Here is a 20,353-nt window from a genome sequence, read left to right as displayed (position 1 = left end):
GGGCAAGTCACTTCACTTCTCGGTGCCTCAGTTCCCTCATCTGTAAAATGGGGATTACGACTGTGAGCCCCACGTGGGACAACCTGATTCCCCTGTGTCTACCCCAGCGCTTAGAACAGTGCTCGGCACATAGTAAGCGCTTAATAAATACCAACATTAACATTAACACTGTACTAAGCGCTTGGAATGGATAATTTGGCAACAGATAAAGACAATCCCTGCCCAGTGACGGGCTCACAGACTAATCGGGGGAGCCATTATCATTATTATGAACATCAATCATCATTATTATAGAAAAGACTCATTATTATTATAGAAGAGACATCATCATTATTCTAGAAGATCATCCCAGGCCGGGGCTCTATCCATCGCGCCCTGCTGCTTCCCCCCCGTTAAGAGCAAGCATCCCCCTTGCCTGCCCACCCACCAGGAGCTTGCAGCCTAGAGGTTAGGGGGGCGGAGGGTGGGGCGGAGGGCTTAGCACCCGGTTCGGGGCCCGGACGGGGTTGGGCATCGATTGGTTGCGTCTGTCGGTGGCGGCGGCCCGCACTGCGGAGCCTGAGCAGACCTGACCAGTTGCTGCCGTCGAGCAAAGCAGGAGCAGAGCAGTGCGGTGCAAAGCCAAGCCCTGCCAAGAGGCCGGGCCAGGGAGACCCAGTGAGTGAGGCCCGGCCCTGGGGACGGGGGGGCGGCAGGCACCCCATGCCCCCCACCCACATCCCCCACACCACACACCCATTCCCCACCTCAGAGCTGGAGGGTGCAGGGGATGGACAGGGGAAGGGGCGGCCCCTGCAGACTGGAGCCCCCCGAGGTCCCCGGAGAGAGTCTGGGTGTGTGTCTAAGTGTGTAGCCGCACGTGTGTTTGCAGGTGGGTGTTTGCACTCACGTGGGTCGCCCCTGTTATCTTTTTCCAGCTCTGGGGCCCTGGGCCGGCCAGCCTGGGGCTCACCATGGCACGCCCCCCGGGCCGAGAACGGCTTCCCCCCGTGCTGCTGCTCCTCCAAGCCTTCTTGGGCCCAGGTACATCCTCCCTCTTTAATAATAATGGTATTTGTTAAGCGCCTACCGTGTGCCGAGCACCGTTCTAAGCGCTGGGGTAGACCCAGGGTCAGCAGGTTGTCCCACCTGGGGTTCACAGTCTTCATCCCCATTTTACAGATGAGGGCACTGAGGCCCAGCGAAGTGACTTGACCCAAGTCACAGAGCTGACGAGCGGCGGAGCCGGGATTAGAACCCACGACCCCCACTCCCAATCCCGTGCTCTTTCCACCAAGCCGTGCCGCTTCTATCTGTTAAAGTGCTTACAGTGTGCCAGGCACTGTTCTGATCATAATAATTGTGGCATTTCATAATAATAATAATAATGTTGGTATTTGTTAAGCGCTTACTATGTGCAGAGCACTGTTCTCAGCGCTGGGGTAGATACAGGGTGATCAGGTTGTCCCACGTGGAACTCACAGTTTTAGTCCCCATTTTCCAGATGAGGTAACTGAGGCACAGAGAAGCTAAGTGACTTCCCCACAGTCACACAGCTGACAAGTGGCAGAGCTGGGATTCGAACCCATGACTTCTGACTCCCAAGCCCATGCTCTTTTCCACTGAGCCAAGCTGGCATTTGTTAAGCGCTTACCGGGGGAGGGGCACTGTTCCAAACGCTGGGATGGATAGAAGCGGATCGGGTTGGACAAAGTCCCTGTCCCACATGGGGCTCATAATCTTAGTCCCCACTTTACAGACGGGGGAACCGAGGCACAGAGAAGTTAAGTGAGTAGCCCGAGGTTACACGGCAGACAGGTGGCGGAGTCAGGATTAGAACCCAGGCCCTTCTGACTCCCAGGCCCGGGCTCTATCCACTAGGCCACGCTACTTCCCGTGGGCCCCTCGTCCACTCCCCACACCCAGGAATGCCATAGCCCACCCCCTGCGCCCAAGAGAGCCCAGGCCCACCCCTCCAGGGCCACAGCGTTTATTTGAAGGCTGTTCCCTCCTTGGGCCCCACCCCACATCCACCCTTCTTCCCAAGTGCCACCGCTGGCCGGGAAAGAAGCCAGGTCTACTGCCGTCCGGTCTCGTGCACCAGGGTCTCCCCGGGGCCCCCGCCCAAGTAAACCCCCAAGCAGACGCCCATGCTGTGGCCCGTGCCCCTCTCCCCGCTGTGTTCCAGGCTGGGGCGAGCCGGCACCCCAAATTGACGGGCGGATGTGGGCGGAACGGGCCCTGCGGGAGAACGAGCGCCATGCCTTCACCTGCCGGGCCGAGGGCGAGCACGGGGCTCCCCAGCTGGCCTGGTACCTGGACGGGCGTTTGCAGGAAGGCAACAGCTCGCGGGTGCTGAGTGCGGGGAGCGGGGCCGTGGTGCGGGGCACCAGCACCTTCGTCGTCACTGCCCAGCGGACACAGCATGAGCTCAACTGCTCTCTGCTCGACCCGACCACCGGCCGGGCGGCCAACGCCTCCGTCGTCCTCAACGTGCAATGTGAGTGCCAGCCGCTACCGCTGTCCCGGGACCCGCCAGGGGGTGCCTCTTGCCCTGTTCCCTGGCCCTGGCCCCAACTTTGCCCAGGTCCTCCTAATAATAATTGTATTTTTTCAGGGTTTACTATGTACCAACCACTGGGGTACATAATACTAATAATAAGGATGATGTGTGTTAAGCGCTGTGTGTCCAGCACTGTTCTAAGCGCTGGGGCAGAGACAAGCTAATCAGATTGGACCCAGTCCCCGTCCCACGTGGGGCTCACGGTCTGAATCCCCATTTTACAGATGAGGGAACTGAGTCCCAGAGAAATGAAGTGACTTGCCCAAGGTCACGCAGCAGACAAGGGTCAGAGCCGGATTTAGAACGTAGGTCCGTCCGACTCCAGGCCCGTGCTCTGTCCGTTAGGCCACGCTGCTTCTCAAGATGATACGAGATGGGGTAGGTACGGGATGATCAGGTCTGACTGACCCTGTCCCAGGTGGGACTCGTAGTCTCGGGGAGGGAGGACAGGTGTCGAATCCCCATTTTACAGATGAGGAAACTGGGAAGTGAAGTGACTTGCCCAAGAGCAGGCACTCGGCAGAGGCAGAATTAGAATCCGGGTCTTTTGACTTCCAGGCCCGGGCTCTTTCCACTAGGGCCAGCCACGCTGCCCAGGGTCTCGGCCCAGAAGCACATCCCGGGCGTCAGACTCTCCAGCGACCAAGTCCTCTGCCCCTGGGCGACTCCTTGTTCGGTCCCAGCCCCCATCCGGTCCACCGGGGTGAGGGTCTTGACGGCAGAGGGCCGGTAGCCCCCGGGACGGGGGCCCTGACGGCAGAGGGCCGGTAGCCGCCAGAGGAGCGGGGGGCCGTGGCAGCAGAGGGTCGGTAGCCGCCGGGGGAGCGGGTGTTACGGCAGCAGAGGGCCGGTCTCTCCTTTGCCCCAGTCAAACCAGAGATCGCCCAGGTTGGCGCCCGACCCCAGGCGGCCCAGGGCCCGGGGCTCCTCGTCGTGCTCTTCGCCCTGGTCCGCGCCAACCCCCCCGCCAACGTCACGTGGATCGACCAGGACGGGCCGATGATGGTCAACGCCTCGGACCTCCTGGTGCTGGACGCCAAGAGCTACCCCTGGCTGACCAACCACTCGGTGCAGCTGCGGCTCCACAGCCTGGCACACAACCTCTCCGTCGTCGCCGCCAACGACGTGGGCGTCACCAGCTCCTCCCTCCCGGCCCCAGGCAAGCCGGGCGAGGGCACGGGAGGCCGGGGTGGACGGGTCCGGCCAGCTACTGGGCCGGGCTGCCCAGGGTGGATCAGCGGGACATCCAGGAGGGTCTCTGGGGTTGGGGGGCGGGGAGGCCGAGGCCAGGCGGGGGGACGTTTGAGGGGGACCTTACCCGGGGTGACCGGGGGAGGGCGGTGCCCACGGCAGTTCCGAGGCTGACTGGGACTCCTTGCCCAGTCCCGTCCTCGGAGGGGAGCGGGGAGGGGGGGCACGGGTGACCTGGGGCCTAACCCGGGTCGTCCCCCAGGACTCCTGGCCACGCGGGTGGAGGTGCCGGTGCTGGGCCTCGTGGCGGCTGGCGCCCTGGCCCTGGGCCCCCTGGCGGGGCTCGGCGTCCTGGTGGCCCGCCTGGTGTGCAGGAGAGACCGGAAGGCGGCAGGTAGGAAGCGTTCAGCTGACCGGCCTCCTCCGCCAGGTGTAGGGGAGGTTGGAGGGACACAGGCGAGCACCGTGAAGCCTGAAGACTTGGGGGCACCTTAGCAGGGCCTTCTCCTTTATGCCCTCTCCTCTCTCTCCAGCCCCCTCCCGGCGCCCATCTCTGCTGTCCAGGTAACCCGGCAGATGGCAGGGTTGCCAGCGGGACCGCCCCGAGGGAAAGCGGCAGAGGGTCCGGCGGGTGGGGGCCGGGCGGGGAGCGGGGACGAGGGGAGGGCGGCGGGGACGAGACGGCGGGGCCTGGTCCCGGCCGGCGCCAGCGCCGGGGTCCGCCCTCTCCCTCAGCGACTCCAACAACCTGAAACTCAACAACGTGCGTCTGCCTCGCGAGAACATGTCTCTGCCCTCCAATCTGCAGCTCAACGACCTGACCCCTCACCGCCCCGGTGCGTGTCCGCCTTGCCGGGCGCTCGGCCTCCGGAGGCCCCGGGTCCCGCCCCTGAGCCCTGCTCTCCCCCAACAGGCAGACCGGCCACCCGACGGGCGCCCCGGCCCGGCAGCCGGCCGGACGTCCTGGACCCCGAGGACGGCACCCTCCTCGGCGGCCAAGGTAGCCGGGGCTCGGGCCCCTTCTCCCTCCCCTTCGGTGGCTGACCTCCCTACCCCCGGGGCCTCTCTACCCCCGGGCGGGAGGGTGGAGCCGGCTGGGGGCTGGGCAACCCGGGCCCTTTCTCCCACAGGCTTCATCCACCTTCCTACACTGGGCTACATCTACCGGGTGTCCAGCGGGAGCAGCGACGAGATTTGGCTCTGACTGCACGCGCCTGGGGCGGGGCGGGGGATGCCCCACTCGTGCCCCCGCCTCTCCCCCCATCCCTCCCTCCGCTCGGCCCCCCTCGACTCGCGTCCCCTCACCCCCCCCCCCACGCCCGCCACCGCTGCTTGGGGCCGAGCCCCATCCACAGCCGATCCTGCAGCTGTTGAGGCAGGAGGACCAAAGGCCCACGTTTGGATCTCCAGTGGAGTCCGGGGGAACCTCCCTGGGGTCGGGAATGCCCGCGGGGTACCCGTGGGTTGGGAGAGATGCCGCGTGAAACGGCCACATTGTGTTTAGGTCCATTTTGGGGTGGGGGAGGTGAGGTCAGGCTGGGCGGCACCGGGCAGCATTGGGTCCAGGCCTGGAGAGGCCAGTGGTGCCCAGGCTCAGGGCAATTGCCCATGCCAACTAAGGGACTAAGTTTCCAAGCTCCCATCACAGTTAAGGCTCTGTCTCCGGGCCGGTAGCCAGCAGCCAGCACAGGGCTCCTTCTCTTTTAGTGACCCACTACTGCTGCTTTGGCACTTTATGCCCAGGCCTGCAAGTGAGCCAGGGAGAGCAGGTGGGAAGGCGCCCACCCCTGCCTCAGCTAAGCATAGATGCGCCCTCTGCTCTGCCCCTGCTTTCTCCTGGCCCCCCAGAATCCAATCTCAGATGTCCATTTCCCGCTCCCTCAAGATTTCCACGCCAACCTGCCTGCAGGCAGTGCCAGTGTTGAGCAGCAGCACAAGGGGGCGAGGAGGACGCGGTGCCCGGAGGGGCACGACCCTAGGCATCCTTCGCCAGCCACATTTAGCACTTTGAAAAGGTCCCTTGCCTCCGGCCGGGCCGGCAGGCGGGGGCGGAGGGGAGGTACCGGTGTTCACCCCCCTAAGTGCGGGCTGAAACCGTGTCTGTCGTTTGCCCCTGCTCTCCCTGTGTGGGACCCACCCGCGGCAGCAATAAAACAGACCTGTCTTGCTCCTCCGGTTCTGCCGTCTGCTTCTGTCCCGAGCAGGGATGCGGCCGGTCCAGGACTTTGGAACAGCCCCCAGATCTACCCGGTCAGGATTCAGGGGCACCAGATCCCCCGGGGGACCGGCTCCTCCTTGCCTAAACCTTGGGCAACCCTGGACGGTGGTCTGGCAAACCCCATTCCCGTCGTCCCCTCAGCCTGCATCACCCCACGCTGAAGCATCCCGGCTCTTTCCACCCTTCTTTGCCTGGAAGGTGCACACGGTGTTCTCTCCCTTTCTCCCATCCGGGCTTTGCCCTCCTTCTCTCCTGCCCTTCCTGTCCTTCTTTCCTGGAGGTTGCACTGCCCCACCCCGGTGAGGGGACAGTAGGTCGGAGAGAGTCTTGCTCTCGGCCCCTCCCACCCCATCTCCTGCTGTTTCTGGGCATCGTCGTCGGCCCGCTTGTCGTTTGGCCTCCCAGCCCCCATCCCTGCCTCTGTCCCAAGCTCAAGACAGGCGACTGTGGTGCTTTTCCTGTGCAACGTTTTATTTAGATTCTCGTCCGGCTGCCTGGGCAGAAGCGCTGGGCCCCGACTCCCCGGCCCCTGGCGACCAGTCCAGATGTCCACGCCACCTGTGGGTTCGGTACCGGACACCAGGGAAGCCCAGTCCGGGGCAGGAGGAGAGCTGCGGGCTGGGAGGGAAGAGGGTGAAGACGGGGGGGCTCTCCCTGGCCCGAGACCGACCCCGATGTGGAGGCCGGGGGCACGAGGTGGGGGGAAGGGCACGGGTCCTTCCCCAGGCGGGGGCCGGAGGCATTGGCTCTGGGGGTCCCAGGCGGAGACGCGGGGGGCTCTCAGGTGAAGCTCGACATCTCTTCTCCAGCCTGGGAGGGGGTGGTGGACGGAGGGGAGGGGGCTTTCTTCCCTTCGGCCAAGGCTTTGAAGTGCTGAGGGGAAGAGGGGATGGATGCTCAGAGCTGACAGGAGCCCTTTCTCAGAAACGCCCCCAGACCCCCACACCTCCAGCTCCTTCCCAGGTGTCCCCCTCCCCCTCCCATCCCCGCCACTCAGCCAGCACCGGCCTTTCGGTTTCCCCAGGGGCGAGAGCCTTCTCCCCCCGCAGTCCTGGCCCCGTCTCCCCCTGGCCTCTCGCCAGACCCCCCTGCCCTGGCTCTGCACGGACTCGGGCAGGCAGGGACCCGCATATGGCCCACGGAGACCTACCTGGGAATTCTTGAACTCGGAGTAGAGGGAGAAAAGCAGGTGGAGAGACTGGATCCGACTCTTGTAGACGGGGATGTCCAGGATGGCTGGAAGGGAGGTCACCCCATTGGGCAGGGTGGAACTGAATGCTTGGAGGGGTTGGGGATGGGGAGGAATGGGCATTCGCACTGGGACCCTTCCCTTAGGGGGAACAGCGAGGATTGTGGAAAGAGCATGGGCCTGGGGGGGCAGAGGACCTGGGTTCTAATCCCTGTTGTGTCACCATTTTTTTTAATGGTATCTGTTAAATGCTTTCTATGTGCCAAGAGTTGTACTAAACGCCGGAGAGAAGATAATCAGGTCAGACACAGTTTCTGCCCTACTTGGGGCTCGGTTGAGGTAGGAGGGAGAGTAGGATTTAATCCCCATTTTCCAGATGAGGAAACTGTGACCCAGAGAAGTGAAGTGACTTGCCCAAGGTCACACAGCAGACAAGTGGCAGAGCCTGGATTGGAACCCAATACCTGACTCTCGGGTCTGTGCTCTTTCCACTGGGCCACTCTGCTTCTCACTTCTCCACTGTGTGACTTTAGGCAACGTATTTAACTTCTCTGGGTCTCAGGTTCCTCATCTGTAAACTGGGGATTCCGAACCCGTTCTCCTTCCCTTTTAGTCTGTGAGCCCCAGGGCTCAGTCTGTGTCCGGCCTGATTAGGCTCAGTCCAGTGCTTGGCACATAGTAAGAATTTAACAAATAGCACAATTATTATTATAATCCGTTTGGGGGCTGACGAGTCCAGCAGAGCCGCGTCACCGGGTGACCGATGGCACTGTTTGCTCAGGGGACGACTGTTCCCCAGCTTGGAGCTCGTAAGGGGTGATCAGGAGGTGCGGCAGGGCAGGGAGGCTCACCACAGATCATGTCGACGTATTCCGCCAGGCTGCAGTCCATTTCAGCGGTGGGGAGGCTCACCTGAACGTGAGGCCCGGGTCAAGGCCGAGACCCAAGTCCCCACCCATCCAGCCCGTCCAGCCACCCTGGGAATCTCCTGCCCACCTGCTAACCCGGAGGCTCAGACGGCACCTGTGTCTTGTAGGGGCCTGGCACCCAGGGGCCTCGCCCAGCCCGAGGGGCCTGCCTGGCACCAGCTCCTCCAGTCCCCGGGGGCTGCCATCCCCACCCACCTTGCCTAGGAGCTCCTCAAATTCCGGGCACCACTCCTGCATCAGCGTGTCGATGTCGGGCATGGGCCTGCGGGGGCAAAGACGGACCTCGGGGCGGCTCTGCGGGGCGGCCCCCTCCCCGCCCTGGCCCCACCTCCTGGGCAGCGTGGCCTAGTGGATAGAGCACGAGCCTGGCAGTCAGAAGGACCTGGGTTCTAATTCCGGCTCCAACTTCTCTGGGTCTGAGTTACCTCATCTGTAAGATGGGGATGAAGACTGCGAGCCCCATGTGGGACAGGGATTCTGTCCAACCTGATTACCTTCTATCGACCCCAGCGCTTAGCGCAGTGCCTGGCACATAGCGCTTAAGAGATACCATTAAAAAAAAAACAAAATCAACAGAAAAACCCTCCACAAAGGTGACAAGGCCATGGGGTGAGGCAGAGATGGGCAGACCAGTTCCCCGGGGTGGAGCTCAGCCCGTGCCCGGGCTGAGGGGTGGGAGGGCAGAGGAGATGCCCACACCTGGTATAATGCACCGTAGCAGGAGGTTTGAAACGGTGCAGCTCGCTGATGCTCTCGATCCACATGTCGATGGCTTTGGGGTTCTTCTCCGGGTCTTCCAAGCTCTTCACTTTCACCTGCTGCTGGGGAGTGGAAGGGGAACCTGGAGGCCTGAGCTCAGAGAGGGCGACGCCAAGGAGGGGGGGGGACGTCCCCGGGAAGCCGAGGAGGGGGCTGGGAGGGTCCTCGGCCCCGGCCGCTATGGGAGGAACCCTCTAGGGAGCCCAGCCCCGGGGGGATATGTTCCGGCGGGCCCCCGCGGTGGCTCACCGTGGTGGTGTGCTGCTTCGAGTTTTCCGTCAGCCAGAGGGACAGCACGGTGGGATCTGACTGCTTGGTAGATGGCTCGTCCAACACCAGCAGGCCGAGGTTGTCCGGCTTCCCGTCGGGCCGCGGGACCTGGAGGGCATGGAGCGGGCGCCCCTGGCGTCGCCCAACGAGCCAGAGGAGAAGGGATGCACCCGTCCCCGCCCCTGCTAGGAGCCACTGGGACCACCAGGCCGGGATCGGGGGCCGGGCCGTACCTTCAGGAAGGCGTCAATGTCCCCGACGGCCGGGATGAAGTCTGGAATGAAGGGTTTCAGTTTGTGGTCCAGGTCGACCAGCTGGGGCGTGTACCTGGGAGAAGTCCAGCGGAAGGTGAGGAGGCAGAGGGTCCCGCAGCCCGGTGGGGGCGGGAGGGTCCCCCATGACTCACCGGGTGATGTACTGGAAGAGCTCCTTCATCTCGGTGGAGACGGGCAAGTGCTCGTAGTCAGCTGGGTCATAGGCCCTGCAGAAAGGGGGTCGAGTCTCATCCAGGCCAGCAAGACAAGGGCAGACCGCCACCACCCGGGGCCCAAGTGGCCAACCTGGACCGGCTCCGCTCCGTGTCTCTTGGGGTCGGGGGCGAGCCAGAAATATTTCCAGGTAATGCCAGGGCCGGAAAAGTGGCAAGCCCGACCAACGGCAGAGGCCCCAGGCCCTGGGGACAGCTGGGATTTCAAAGAGATGGTGCCAGGGCAGAGAGAACGAGTGCGAGTGTGTGTTGGGGTGGATGTTGGCATTGGAGTTTAACCCAGGATTGTAGACCAAAGCTCAGATTTGCCTGTCAGCAAAAGGGGAAAGAAGGAAGGAGGGAAGGGAAGCTAGAGAGGAAGGGAAGGAAGAGAGGGGAGGGAGGCGGAAGCCTGCGCTCACCCCTCCAGCGGGGCCCCGTGTTCATCGTCGTCGTCCGAGTCCGAGTCCGTCTCTGACGAGTCTTCCTCTTCGTCGTCGTCCTCGCTAAATCCTCGCTGAGTCACCACCTTCTTCTCCTTGGGGCAGGGGAGGGGGGTCGGGGTCCTTGGCTCCCTCAACCCCCCACCCGCCCTTCCCTCTCTTCTCCCCACCCCGGGAGCCGTTCACTGCCACAACCCAACCGGGGGCACCCCATCCCACGGAGCCCGGCTCCGCTTTCCCCAGCTCCTGCCAGGACCCTCCCTCGTGCCCCAGGGCAGCGAGCAGCACGCCCCCCACCCCAACTCCCAGGCCCTGCCTGACGCTCGGCACCAGGCTGGACCCCGCTCATGCCCCGTTCAGCCGGCCTACCTTTCTCAGCTTCTGGCTCCCCAGGTACCAGCCTACCCTCTGCGGTCCTCGGGAGGGGGTGGGAGGGATGGGGTCTGTGTCTTTGCCTCTGTGGCCTGGGGGCTGGGGGACCCCCTCCCTGGGCACCTGAGGAATGATCGCTCAATTAACCCCTTGGAGGAGCAGGTGGGCGGTCCCCGGGGCTTCCCGGAGCTGAAGCGTGGGCATCTGCTCCAGGCGGAAGCCCCCCGTCCCGGGCTACAAACCCCTTCCCTTTGCTTCCCGTCTGGCTTTGCCCCGTCAGCTCCACGGTAGAAGGCGCACCTGCAACACCCTCCCTCCTCATATCCGACAATTACTCTTCCGACCTTCCAAGCCTTACTGAAGGCACGTCTCCTCCAAGAGTTTCCTTTTCTTCCCCCGTGCTCTGCATACAGTAAGCGCTCAATAAATACGACTGATTGATTGAAACTAAGAGCTGGGGGAGCTTCAAGATCATCAGGTTGGTTGCAGCCTATGTTCCAAACGGGGCTCTCAGTCTAAGGATGTGACTTCATCTCCACATAGCGGGAATATGAGACCTCCCCTCCCTCTGTCCAGATAAGGCATTCTTCACCCCAAAACTCCCAGCACCTCTGCTCTCTCTTCTCCCTCTGAAAAGGTCATTCCTCGGGCACAATGCCTCTAATTTTCCCTAATTCTAAGGATCCCCAACGGGGGCTCTTTGGTTAAAGCCACCCAAGGCAAACCCCTAAAGCCCAGAGTGAGGGCTCAGCGGCAGTTCCAGGCCCAGACAACCCAGTACCTTGTTAATCTCCTCTTCAAATTCATCGCTGCTGTTGTCAGCCATGGCACTGGACGGGAGGCGGGCAGACCGAGGAAGAGCTGAGGAGAAGGTATATTCTTAATGGCTCTCTGGAATTCCCAACAGAGATTTCAGCAATACAAATGCTAAATGAGTAAACCTTTTTCTTTCCCAACCTCTTTAGGGCAAGTGGCTCAGCCTTTACCCTCCATCAGAGACACTGCCAAGGATGTGACTTTAGCTTGACATGGCAGGGAGTATTCTAAAAAGAGAGCCACAGGCCAGGGTCTTAATGACACCCAAGATCTCATCCAGCTCTCTGCATCCGAGGGGGAATCAGACCTGGTCTTACCTTGGTGTCGTGGGGTTGGAGTATAAATACTCGCCACCTCTTCAGAGTCATTAATCTCTAGGCTCTCGTCGTAGGGCTGGTTTTCAACAACCTTGGTCTAAAGTCAAAGGGCAAGTGGTTACAGTTTTGAGTTCACCATGAAGGCCCACCCCACAGGAGCAGTGTGATATGGTGGAAAAAGCACAGGCCTGGGAGTCAGATGATCTGGGTTCTAATCCCAGCTCTGCCACTTGCCTGCTGTGTGACCTTGGGTAAGTCACTTCACTGCTCTGTGCCTCGGTTACCTCATCTCTGAAATGGGAATTAAGATTGGGATCCCCATTTGGGGCAGGGACTGTATCCAACCCCACTATCTTTCATTCATTCATACAATCGTATTTTTTGAGCGCTTACTGTGTGCTGAGCACTGTACAAAGCATTTGGGAAAGTACAATACAACAATAAACAGTTACATTCCCTGCCCACAAGCTTATGGTCTAAAAGTGGGGGAGACAGACATCAATACAAATAAATAAAATTACAGATATATACATAAGTGCTGTGAGGCTGGGAGGGGGAAAAGTGAGCAAGTCAGGGTGACGCAGAAGGGAGTGGGAGAGGAGGAAAAGTGGGGTTTAGTCTGGGGAGGCCTCTTGGAGGAGATGGGCCTTCAATAAAGCTTTGAAGGCGGGGAGAGTCATTGTCTGGTGGATTTGAGGAGGGAGGGCGTTCCAGGCCAGAGGCAGGATATGGGCGAGGGGTTGGCAGCGAGACAGGAGAGATGGAGGCACAGTGAGGTGAGCACTAGAGGAGCAAAGTGTGCGGGCCGGATTGTAGCAGAGAAGCGAGGTGAGTTAAGTGATGGACTGCTTTAAAGTACTATCTTGTATCTACCCCAGCGCTTAGTACAGTGACTAGCACATAGTAAACTCTTGACAAATACCAGGAAAATGGGGGCGAGGGGATGGGTAGGAGGAGATTCTAAATCAGTCTTGCTCTCTTCCCTACCCAAGGCAACGCTGGTGATGACCACATTCCCCCAGCCCCCAAGTGCACTTGAACCCTGGTTGTTGCTCTAGGGATCATCCTTGTTCTGTAGCCCACACAGGGGTGATGGAACTTCACTCCCCACTGGTGAGAGAAGGATAAGTGAGGTAGGAGAGGACGGGGAGACAATAATCAATCAATGGCATTGACTGAGCACTTACTATGTGCAGAGGACTGTACTCAGCTCTTGGGAGAGTACAAAACAGGAGAATTATTCAATCACTCAATAGTATTTATTGAGCGCTTACTATGTGCAGCGCACTGTACTAAGCGCTTGGAATGGACAATTCGGCAACAGATAGGGACAGTCTCTGCCCAATGAGGGGCTCACAGTCTAACTGGGGAGACAGACAGCAGAGCAAAACAGAATGAAACAAAAACAAGACAATATTATCAAGATAAATAAAATCAAGGGGATGTACACCTCACTAACAAAATAAATAGGGTCATAAATAATACATACAAAAGAGCACAGTGCTGAGGGGAAGGAGTAGAGCACACCCGTGTCCTGCCCATAACGAACTCATCTCCTCCAAGAGGCCTTCCCAGACTGAGATACCCCTTTTCCCTCTGCTCCCTCTCTGCCCTCTGCTCCCACCCCCGTCCCTGCTTCACCTCTCCTCTGCTAAGCCCCCTTTCCCTCTGCTCCTCCCCCTTCCCTTCCCTCAGCACTGTGCTCATTTGTATATATTTTTATTACCCTATTTATTTTAATGAGGTGTACATCCCCTTGATTCTATTTATCGTGATTATATTGTCTTGTTTGTGTCCGTCTGCCTCCCCCCGATTAGACTGTGAGCCCGTCATTGGGCAGGAATGGTCTCTCTCTGTTGCCGAACTGTCCATTCCAAGCGCTTAGTTCAATGCTCTGCACATAGTAAGCGCTCAATAAATACTATCGAATGAATGAATCACTGGTGGAGGTCTTGGGCGCTGCTCTGGGGAGGGTCCCTCACGCTCCTCTCGCCCTCATTAGCAGTCCCAAATAATAATAATAATGTTGGTATTTGTTAAGTGCTTACTATGTGCCGAGCACTGTTCTAAGCGCTGGGGTAGACACAAGGGAATCAGGTTGTCCCACGTGGGGCTCACAGTCTTAATCCCCATTTTACAGATGAGGTAACTGAGGCCCAGTGAAGTGACTCGCCCACAGTCACACAGCTGACAAGTGGCAGAGCCGGGATTCGAACCCATGACCTCTGACTCCAAAGCCCGTACTCTTTCCACTGAGCCACGCTGCTTCTCATAGAGAGAAGGGGGTCCCGACCCTTACAAATAAAAATAAATGATGGCATTTGTTAAGCGCTTACTAGTGCAAAGCACTGTTCTAAGCGCTGGGGAGGATACAAGGTGATCAGGTTGCCCCGTGGGGCTCACGGTCTTCATCCCCATTTTACAGATGGGGTAACTGAGGCCCAGAGCAGTGAAGTGACTGGCCCAAAGTCACCCAGCTGACAAGCGGCGGAGCTGGGATTTGAACCCAAGACCTCTGAGTCCTCAGCCCCTGCACTTTCCACTGAGCCACGCTGCTTCAACCTCTGCTGAACGCCCCCCACCCCAGGCCCTCATTTCCCAGGCAGGATGCCCCTCGTTGCTATGGAGACGCCTCCTGTTGTCAAGGGAACAGGTAGGGCCTCCCCGAGCAGCCCTAAAGAGCGGCCTCCACACCGCCACGGTGCGGAGACCTGGGAAGGATGACGGGTACCTGGAGCCCCTCCGAGTCCGTTTCCTCCATAGGGAAAAAGCCCGGAGCGCTGGGCTCCGCCCCGCTCAAGTCCGAGGCCTTCAGGCCTCCACTAAGAGCAACCTTCTTGTTAACCGTCTCCAGGCCGCCCAGGTCTCGCGAGACATCCGGGCCCCAGGACTGTGTTCTCGCGAGACTTCTATCTCTCTTCCCTTTACCACCGATAAGCGACAACAGGGAATGGCCTAGAGCGGCCCCATCTGCTGTCCCTTCTAGGACGCTCTTTCTCCGGCGCATCGGTGGTTTCGGAGCATGCGCGTGGAGCGGCACCTAGCGATCGATAGAGGCATTGCAAGATTGGCCGCTTCTACCTATGGCAATAATAATAATATTAATGGCATTTGTTAAGGGCCTACTGTGTGCAAAGCCCTGTTCACTCATTCATTCGATAGTATTTATTGACTGCTTACTATGTGCAGAGCACTGTACTAAGCGCTTGGAATGTACAATTTGGCAACAGAGACAATCCCTGTCCAATGACAGGATTACAGTCTAATTCTAAGCGCTGGAGAGGTACATGGTTGTCCTAATACTAATGTTGGTATGTGTTCGTTCATTCAATAGTATTTATTGAGCGCTTACTATGTGCAGAGCACTGTACTAAGCGTTGGGAACGTACAATTCGGCAACGGGCTCACAGTCTTTAAGCACTTACTATGTGTCAAGCAGTGTTCTAATAATAATGACGATGTTATTTGTTAAGCGCTTACTATGTGCAAAGCACTGTTCTAAGCGCTGGGGGGGATACAAGGTGATCAGTGTGTCCCACATGGGGCTCACAATCTTGATCCCCATTTTATAGATGAGGTAACTGAGGCAGAGAGAAGTTAAGTGACTTATCCAAGGTCACCCAGCTGACAAGCGGCATAGCCGGGATTGGAACCCATGACCTCTGATTCCCAAGCCCGTGTTCTTTCCACTGAGCCACTCTGCTTCTCAAGAACTAAACGAGTTCTTGAGGCAAAAAGGCAAAGAACTTAAAAGAGTTAGGAGATCTAGGGACGTGTGTCCTGGCCTGACCGGCTGCCTCCCCAGATCTAGAAAAGGGATTCATTCATTTATTCAATTCAATTCTACTCATTGAGCTTTCACTGTGTGCAGAACACTTTAATAATAATAATGATGATGATGGTATTTGTTAAGCGCTTACTATGTGCCAAGCACTGTCCTAAGTGCTGGGGTAGATACAACGTAATCAGGTTGTCCCACATGGGGTTCACACTTTTAATCCCCGTTTTACAGATAAGGTAACTGAGGCACAGAGAAGTCAAGTGACTTGCCCAAGGTCACACAGCAGACAAGTGGCGGAGGCAGGATTAGAACCCACATCCTCTGACTTTCAAGCCCAGGCTCCTTCCACTAAGCCAAGCTCCTTCTCTTGTAGTAAGTGCTTGGGAGAGTGCAGTACAACAATAAACAGACTCCCTTCCATGACCTCTGAAATCAATAAATCAAGCAAGCATTCTTATTTATTGAGCACTTACTTGTCAGAGCACTGTACTAATATATTGGGACAATACAGACAATACAAAGAATGAGTACCGAGCGCTTAGTACAGTTCCTGGCACATAGTAAGCACTTAATAAATACAATAATAATTATTATTATTAATAATTTGGGGTTTGGTTGATTTTCATTTACACATTGATGGGGCAACCCCCACCCCCAGCTCTAGCTCAATCAATAAAAATGCAATGTCCGAGGCACAAATGAGCCTGTAGAACTGCCAACCTTTGGAAGCTGTAAAAGAGGTGATAAGGGGAGGAAAGGAGAGGGAAACCCAGTTCCTGAAATTAATCTGTGGAAGAAATCCTCCTGGCTCCGCAGAGAGGAAAGTACCCAATAAAGCCCAGGAAGAGGGACTGAGAGAAAAAACAAGCCCTTCAGCCAACTCAAACATGACTACCCACCCTTTACACTTGTACAAGTAAACATTGACCACTCTAGTTATAATTCTTTTAATGGCATTTGTTAAGCACTTACTATGTGCCAGGCACTGAATGAGGTGCTGGGGTAAAGACAAGATAATCAGATTAGACACAATCCCTGTCCCATATAAGGCTCACAGCCTTGGTCCCCATTTTACAGATGAGGTAACTGAGGCACAGAGAAGTTGTGACTTGCCCAAGGAAACATAGCAGGCAAGTGGTAGAGCTGGGATTAGAACCTTGGTCCTCTGACTCCCAGGCCCGGGCTTTTTCCACTAGGCCACGCTGCTTCTCATGGCTGTGTCCTTCACTAGAGTGGTAAGATTCTTGTGTGCAGGGAATATCTTATTTCTCTCTCCCTCTAGCTCGTGAGCCCTTTGTGGGACAAGGAATGCGACCGATCTGATTCCTCTATACCTACCCCGGCCCTTAGCATCAAATTCTGGCCTATCATAAGTGAGTCCATTGTGGGTAGAGATTGTCTCTATTTGTTGCTGAATTGTACTTCCCAAGCACTCAGAACAATGCTCTGCACACAGCAAGAGCTCGATACATATGATTGATATGCTTAATAATGACGATAATGGCCCTGATCAATTAATGGCATTTATTGAGTGCTTACTGTGTGCAGGGCACTGTACTAAAGGAAAGTACAAAACAACAGAGTTGGTTTATATGTTCCCTACCCTCAGTGAGCTTACAAAATAGAAGGGGAGACGGATAGAAATATAAACAAGTAATTTATAATTTATAGATACGTATGTAAGGGCTGTGGTGCTAAGGGTGGGGTGAATACCAAATACCCAAAGGTCAGCTGTGTGACCTTGGGCAAGTCACCTAACTTCTCTGTGCCTCAGTTACCTCATCTGTAAAATGGGGATGAAGACTGTGAGCCCTACGTGGGACAACCTGATTACCTTGTATCTCCCCCAGCGCTTAGCACAGTGCGTGGCACATAAGCGCTTAAATACCAACATTATTATTATTATGATAATGATGGTTCTGGGGAGTGTTGTAATAGAAGGATGATTGAGAGGAGAGTGGGGAGAGTGAAGTGGGGAGGTGGGAGGTGGGTGGGGAAAGACTCCAAGAGCCTTTCCTGACTAATAACAATAATAATAATAATAATTATGGCACTTGTCAAGTGCTTACTATGTGCCAAGCACCGTTCTAAGCACTGGGGTAGTTGCAAGCTAGTTAGGTTGGACACAGTCCCTGTCCCACATGGGGCTGACACTCTTAATCCCCATTTTACAGATGAGATATCTGAGGCCCAGAGAAGTGAAGTCACTTGCCCAAGGTCACACAGCAGGCTTGTGGTGGAGCCGGGATTAGAACCCATGACCTTCTGATTCCCAGGCCAGTGTTCCATCCACTAAGTCAGGCTGCTTCTCTTAATGACTAAGCCCTCATTTCATTAATTCATTCAATCATATTTATTGAGTGCTTACTGGGTGCAGAGCACTATACTAAGCGCTTGGAAAGTACAATTCGGCAACAGATAGAGACAATCCCTACCCAACAATGGGCTCCCAGTCTAGAAGGGGGGAGACTGACAACAAAAAGAAACAAGTAGACAGGCATCAATAGCCTCAAAATAGATAAATAGAATTAGAGATATACGCACATCACTAATAAAATAAATAGAATAATAAATATGTACAAATATATACAAATGCTGTGGGGTGGGGAAGGGGGTAGAGCAGAGGGAGGGATTCGGGCCGACAGGGAGGGGAGGAGGAGAAGAGGAAAAGGGGGGGCTCAGTCTGGGAAGACCTCCTGGAGGAGGTGAGCTGTCAGTAGGACTTTGAAGGGGGGGAGAGAACTAGTTTGGCGGATGTGAGGAGGGAGGGCATTCCAGGCCCTATTCGCCTTCCCTTCAGCATCACCTATGCCCTTGGATCCATATAACTTAAGCACTTGATATTTACCCCAACTTTAACCTCACAGAACTTTCATATGTACCCCTAAACTCCACCATTTCCCCTACCTGTAATTTATTTTAATATCTGTCTCCCTCTCTAGACAAAAAGCTCCTTGTGGGCAGAGATCATGACTACCAACTCCATCCTATCGTACTTTCCCAAATGCTCAGTACAGCGCTCTGCACATGGTAAGCACTCGGTAAGTACCACTGAGTAAGTCGCTAGGTCATTAAGGTCAAGAGATGGGGGAGGCGCGGGGAAAAGGGGTTTGAGGATGGAGTTAAATGCCTAGAACAACTGGTGTGGGCAGAGGGCATGAGAGTCAGCAAACACCTCAAATTTAAAACATCCAAACAGAACTCCTTATCTTCCCACCCAAATCCTATGCTCCCCCAACTTTCCTGTCACTGTAAACAGCAGCACCATCCTTCCTCAACTCATTTCTCTCATTCAACCCGCATATTCAATCTGTCACTAAATCCTCTCTGTTCCACGTTCACAATATCACCCAAATCTGCCCTTTCCCCTCCATCCAAACTGCTGCCACGTTAATCCAAGCACTTATCCTATCCCGCCTTAATTATATTAGCCTCCTTGCCGACTTCCCTGCCTCTCCCCTCTCCAGTCCATACTTCACTCTGCTGCCCAGATAATTTTTCTACAGAAATGTTCAGTCCACGTCTCCCCACTTCTCAAGGAGCTCCAACGGTTGCCCATCCCCTTCTGCCCATCCACTCCTTATCATCGGCTTTAAAGCACTCAATCACCTCGCCCCCTCCTACCTTACCTCGCGGCCTTCCTACTGCAACCCAGCCCACGAACCTCACTCCTCTAATGCCAATCTACTCACTGTACCTCACCTTCATCTATCTCGCCACCGACCCGTTGCCCACGTCCAACCTCCGGCCAGGAATGCTCTCATATCCCACCTTCAAAGAGACCTTTCCTGACTAAATCCTCATTTCCTCTTCTCCCATTCCCTTCTGCGTCACCCTTACACTTAGATTTGCACCCTTTATTCACTCCTCCCTCAGCCCCGTAGCACTTAATTACATCTGAGTTCGAATCCCAGCTCTGCCACTTGTCGGCTGTGTGACTGTGGGCAAGTCACTTAACTTCTCTGTGCCTCAGTTCCCTCATCTGTAAAATGGGGATTAAGACTGTGAGCCCCACGTGGGACAACCTGATTCCCCTATGTCTACCCCAGCGCTTAGAACAGTGCTCGGCACATAGTAAGCGCTTAACAAATACCAACATTATTAACATTATTATCTCCATAATTCATGTACTTCTATTAATGCCTGTCTCCCCGTCTAGACTAGAAACTTGTGGGCAGGGAGTGTGTCCACCCACTCCGTTATATTGTTCTCTTCCATTCATTCATTCATTCAATAGTATTTATTGAGCGCTTACTATGTGCAGAGCACTGTACTGAGCGCTTGGAATGGACAATTTGGCAACAGATAGAGACAGTCCCTGCCCAATAACGGGCTTACAGTCTAATCGGGGGAGACAGATGGACAAAAACAAGACAACATAATCATGATAAATAGAATCAAGGGGATGTACAGCTCATTAACAAAATAAATAGGGTAATAAAAATATATACAAAAGAGCACAGTTCTGAGGGGAGGGGGAGGAAGGGGGGAGGAGCAGAGGGAAAGGGGGCTAAGCTGAGGGGAGGTGAAGGGGGGAAGGGGGAGGGAGCAGAGGGCGGAGGGGGAGCAGCGAGGGAGCAGAGGGAAAAGGGGTAGCTCAGTCTGGGAAGCCCTCTTAGAGGAGGTGAGCTCTCAGTAGGGCTTAGTACGGTTCTCTGCATAGTCGGCGCTCAATAAATATGATGATTGATTGACTGATTAATTGATTGAGTTGGTTGCGTCCTGAGATGAGGTCTGATAAGGGGGATTCCAGGGAAGAGTGATATAGGATCTAGGGGAGTTGGAAGCACGAGAGTATGTGTAGGGGTCATAACAATCCGTCGATTGATTGTAGGTGTGATAGGATCTCAAGAGAAGGAGGGAGGCCTAGTGGAAAGAGTCTGGGCCTGGGAGTCAGAGGACTTGGACTCTAATCCCTGCTCTGCCACATCCCTGCTCTGTGACCTTGGGCAAATCACTTTACTTATCCGTGTCCCAGTTCCCTCATCTGCAAAATGGAGATTGAATCCCCGTCCTCCTTGCTACTTAGACTGTGAGCCCCATATGGGACCTGATTAACC

General features: G+C 56.1%; 2 protein-coding genes across 4 annotated transcripts; one reads left to right on the top strand and one right to left on the bottom strand.

The window, feature by feature from the left end:
- Positions 1–595: 595 nt before the first annotated feature.
- Positions 596–5,018, top strand: TMEM25 (transmembrane protein 25). The gene is made up of 9 exons (XM_029074492.2): positions 596–657; positions 918–1,023; positions 2,168–2,479; positions 3,411–3,701; positions 3,996–4,127; positions 4,267–4,297; positions 4,469–4,569; positions 4,647–4,733; positions 4,864–5,018. The coding sequence occupies exons 2-9, from the start codon at positions 954–956 to the stop codon at positions 4,935–4,937; spliced, it is 1,098 nt and encodes a 365-aa protein (XP_028930325.1). The 5' UTR covers positions 596–657; positions 918–953; the 3' UTR covers positions 4,938–5,018.
- Positions 5,019–6,401: 1,383 nt separating this feature from the next.
- IFT46 (intraflagellar transport 46) lies at positions 6,402–14,418 on the bottom strand. 3 transcript variants are annotated; one of them, XM_029074410.2, is made up of 13 exons: positions 14,244–14,418; positions 11,513–11,609; positions 11,161–11,240; positions 10,377–10,502; positions 9,987–10,102; positions 9,505–9,579; positions 9,332–9,425; positions 9,078–9,206; positions 8,769–8,890; positions 8,265–8,331; positions 7,992–8,052; positions 7,102–7,187; positions 6,402–6,824 (listed from the first exon to the last, which is right to left on the bottom strand). In XM_029074410.2, exons 1-13 carry the CDS (start codon positions 14,271–14,273, stop codon positions 6,732–6,734), a joined length of 1,176 nt encoding a protein of 391 aa, XP_028930243.1. In that variant the 5' UTR covers positions 14,274–14,418; the 3' UTR covers positions 6,402–6,731. The 3 variants fall into 3 exon arrangements, with proteins under 3 accessions (XP_028930243.1, XP_028930244.1, XP_028930245.1); XM_029074411.2 differs by having other exon boundaries at positions 8,769–8,887; positions 14,244–14,417; XM_029074412.1 differs by lacking the exon at positions 14,244–14,418 and adding an exon at positions 11,337–11,422 and having other exon boundaries at positions 11,513–11,605.
- Positions 14,419–20,353: the final 5,935 nt, after the last annotated feature.

This window comes from Ornithorhynchus anatinus, chromosome 11 (genome assembly GCF_004115215.2).
Source record: "Ornithorhynchus anatinus isolate Pmale09 chromosome 11, mOrnAna1.pri.v4, whole genome shotgun sequence".
In the NCBI taxonomy this organism is placed as follows: Eukaryota; Metazoa; Chordata; class Mammalia; order Monotremata; family Ornithorhynchidae; genus Ornithorhynchus; species Ornithorhynchus anatinus.
The sequence above is the reverse complement of the archived record's forward strand: the minus strand, read 5'-3'. Positions and strand labels throughout refer to the sequence as shown.

What these genes read in the sequence shown, in the direction of transcription:
- TMEM25 (XM_029074492.2), top strand. Translation starts at nt 954, where the DNA reads ATGGCACGCCCCCCGGGCCGAGAACGGCTTCCCCCCGTGCTGCTGCTC. An exon ending in CTCCTCCCTCCCGGCCCCAG is followed by an intron (nt 3,702 to 3,995) that starts GCAAGCCGGGCG and finishes GTCGTCCCCCAG; the next exon opens with GACTCCTGGCCACGCGGGTG. An exon ending in CACCCTCCTCGGCGGCCAAG is followed by an intron (nt 4,734 to 4,863) that starts GTAGCCGGGGCT and finishes TTTCTCCCACAG; the next exon opens with GCTTCATCCACCTTCCTACA.
- IFT46 (XM_029074410.2), bottom strand. Translation starts at nt 14,273, where the DNA reads ATGGAGGAAACGGACTCGGAGGGGCTCCAG. An exon ending in TCCAACCCCACGACACCAAG is followed by an intron (nt 11,241 to 11,512) that starts GTAAGACCAGGT and finishes CCTTCTCCTCAG; the next exon opens with CTCTTCCTCGGTCTGCCCGC. An exon ending in GGAGCCAGAAGCTGAGAAAG is followed by an intron (nt 10,103 to 10,376) that starts GTAGGCCGGCTG and finishes CCCTGCCCCAAG; the next exon opens with GAGAAGAAGGTGGTGACTCA.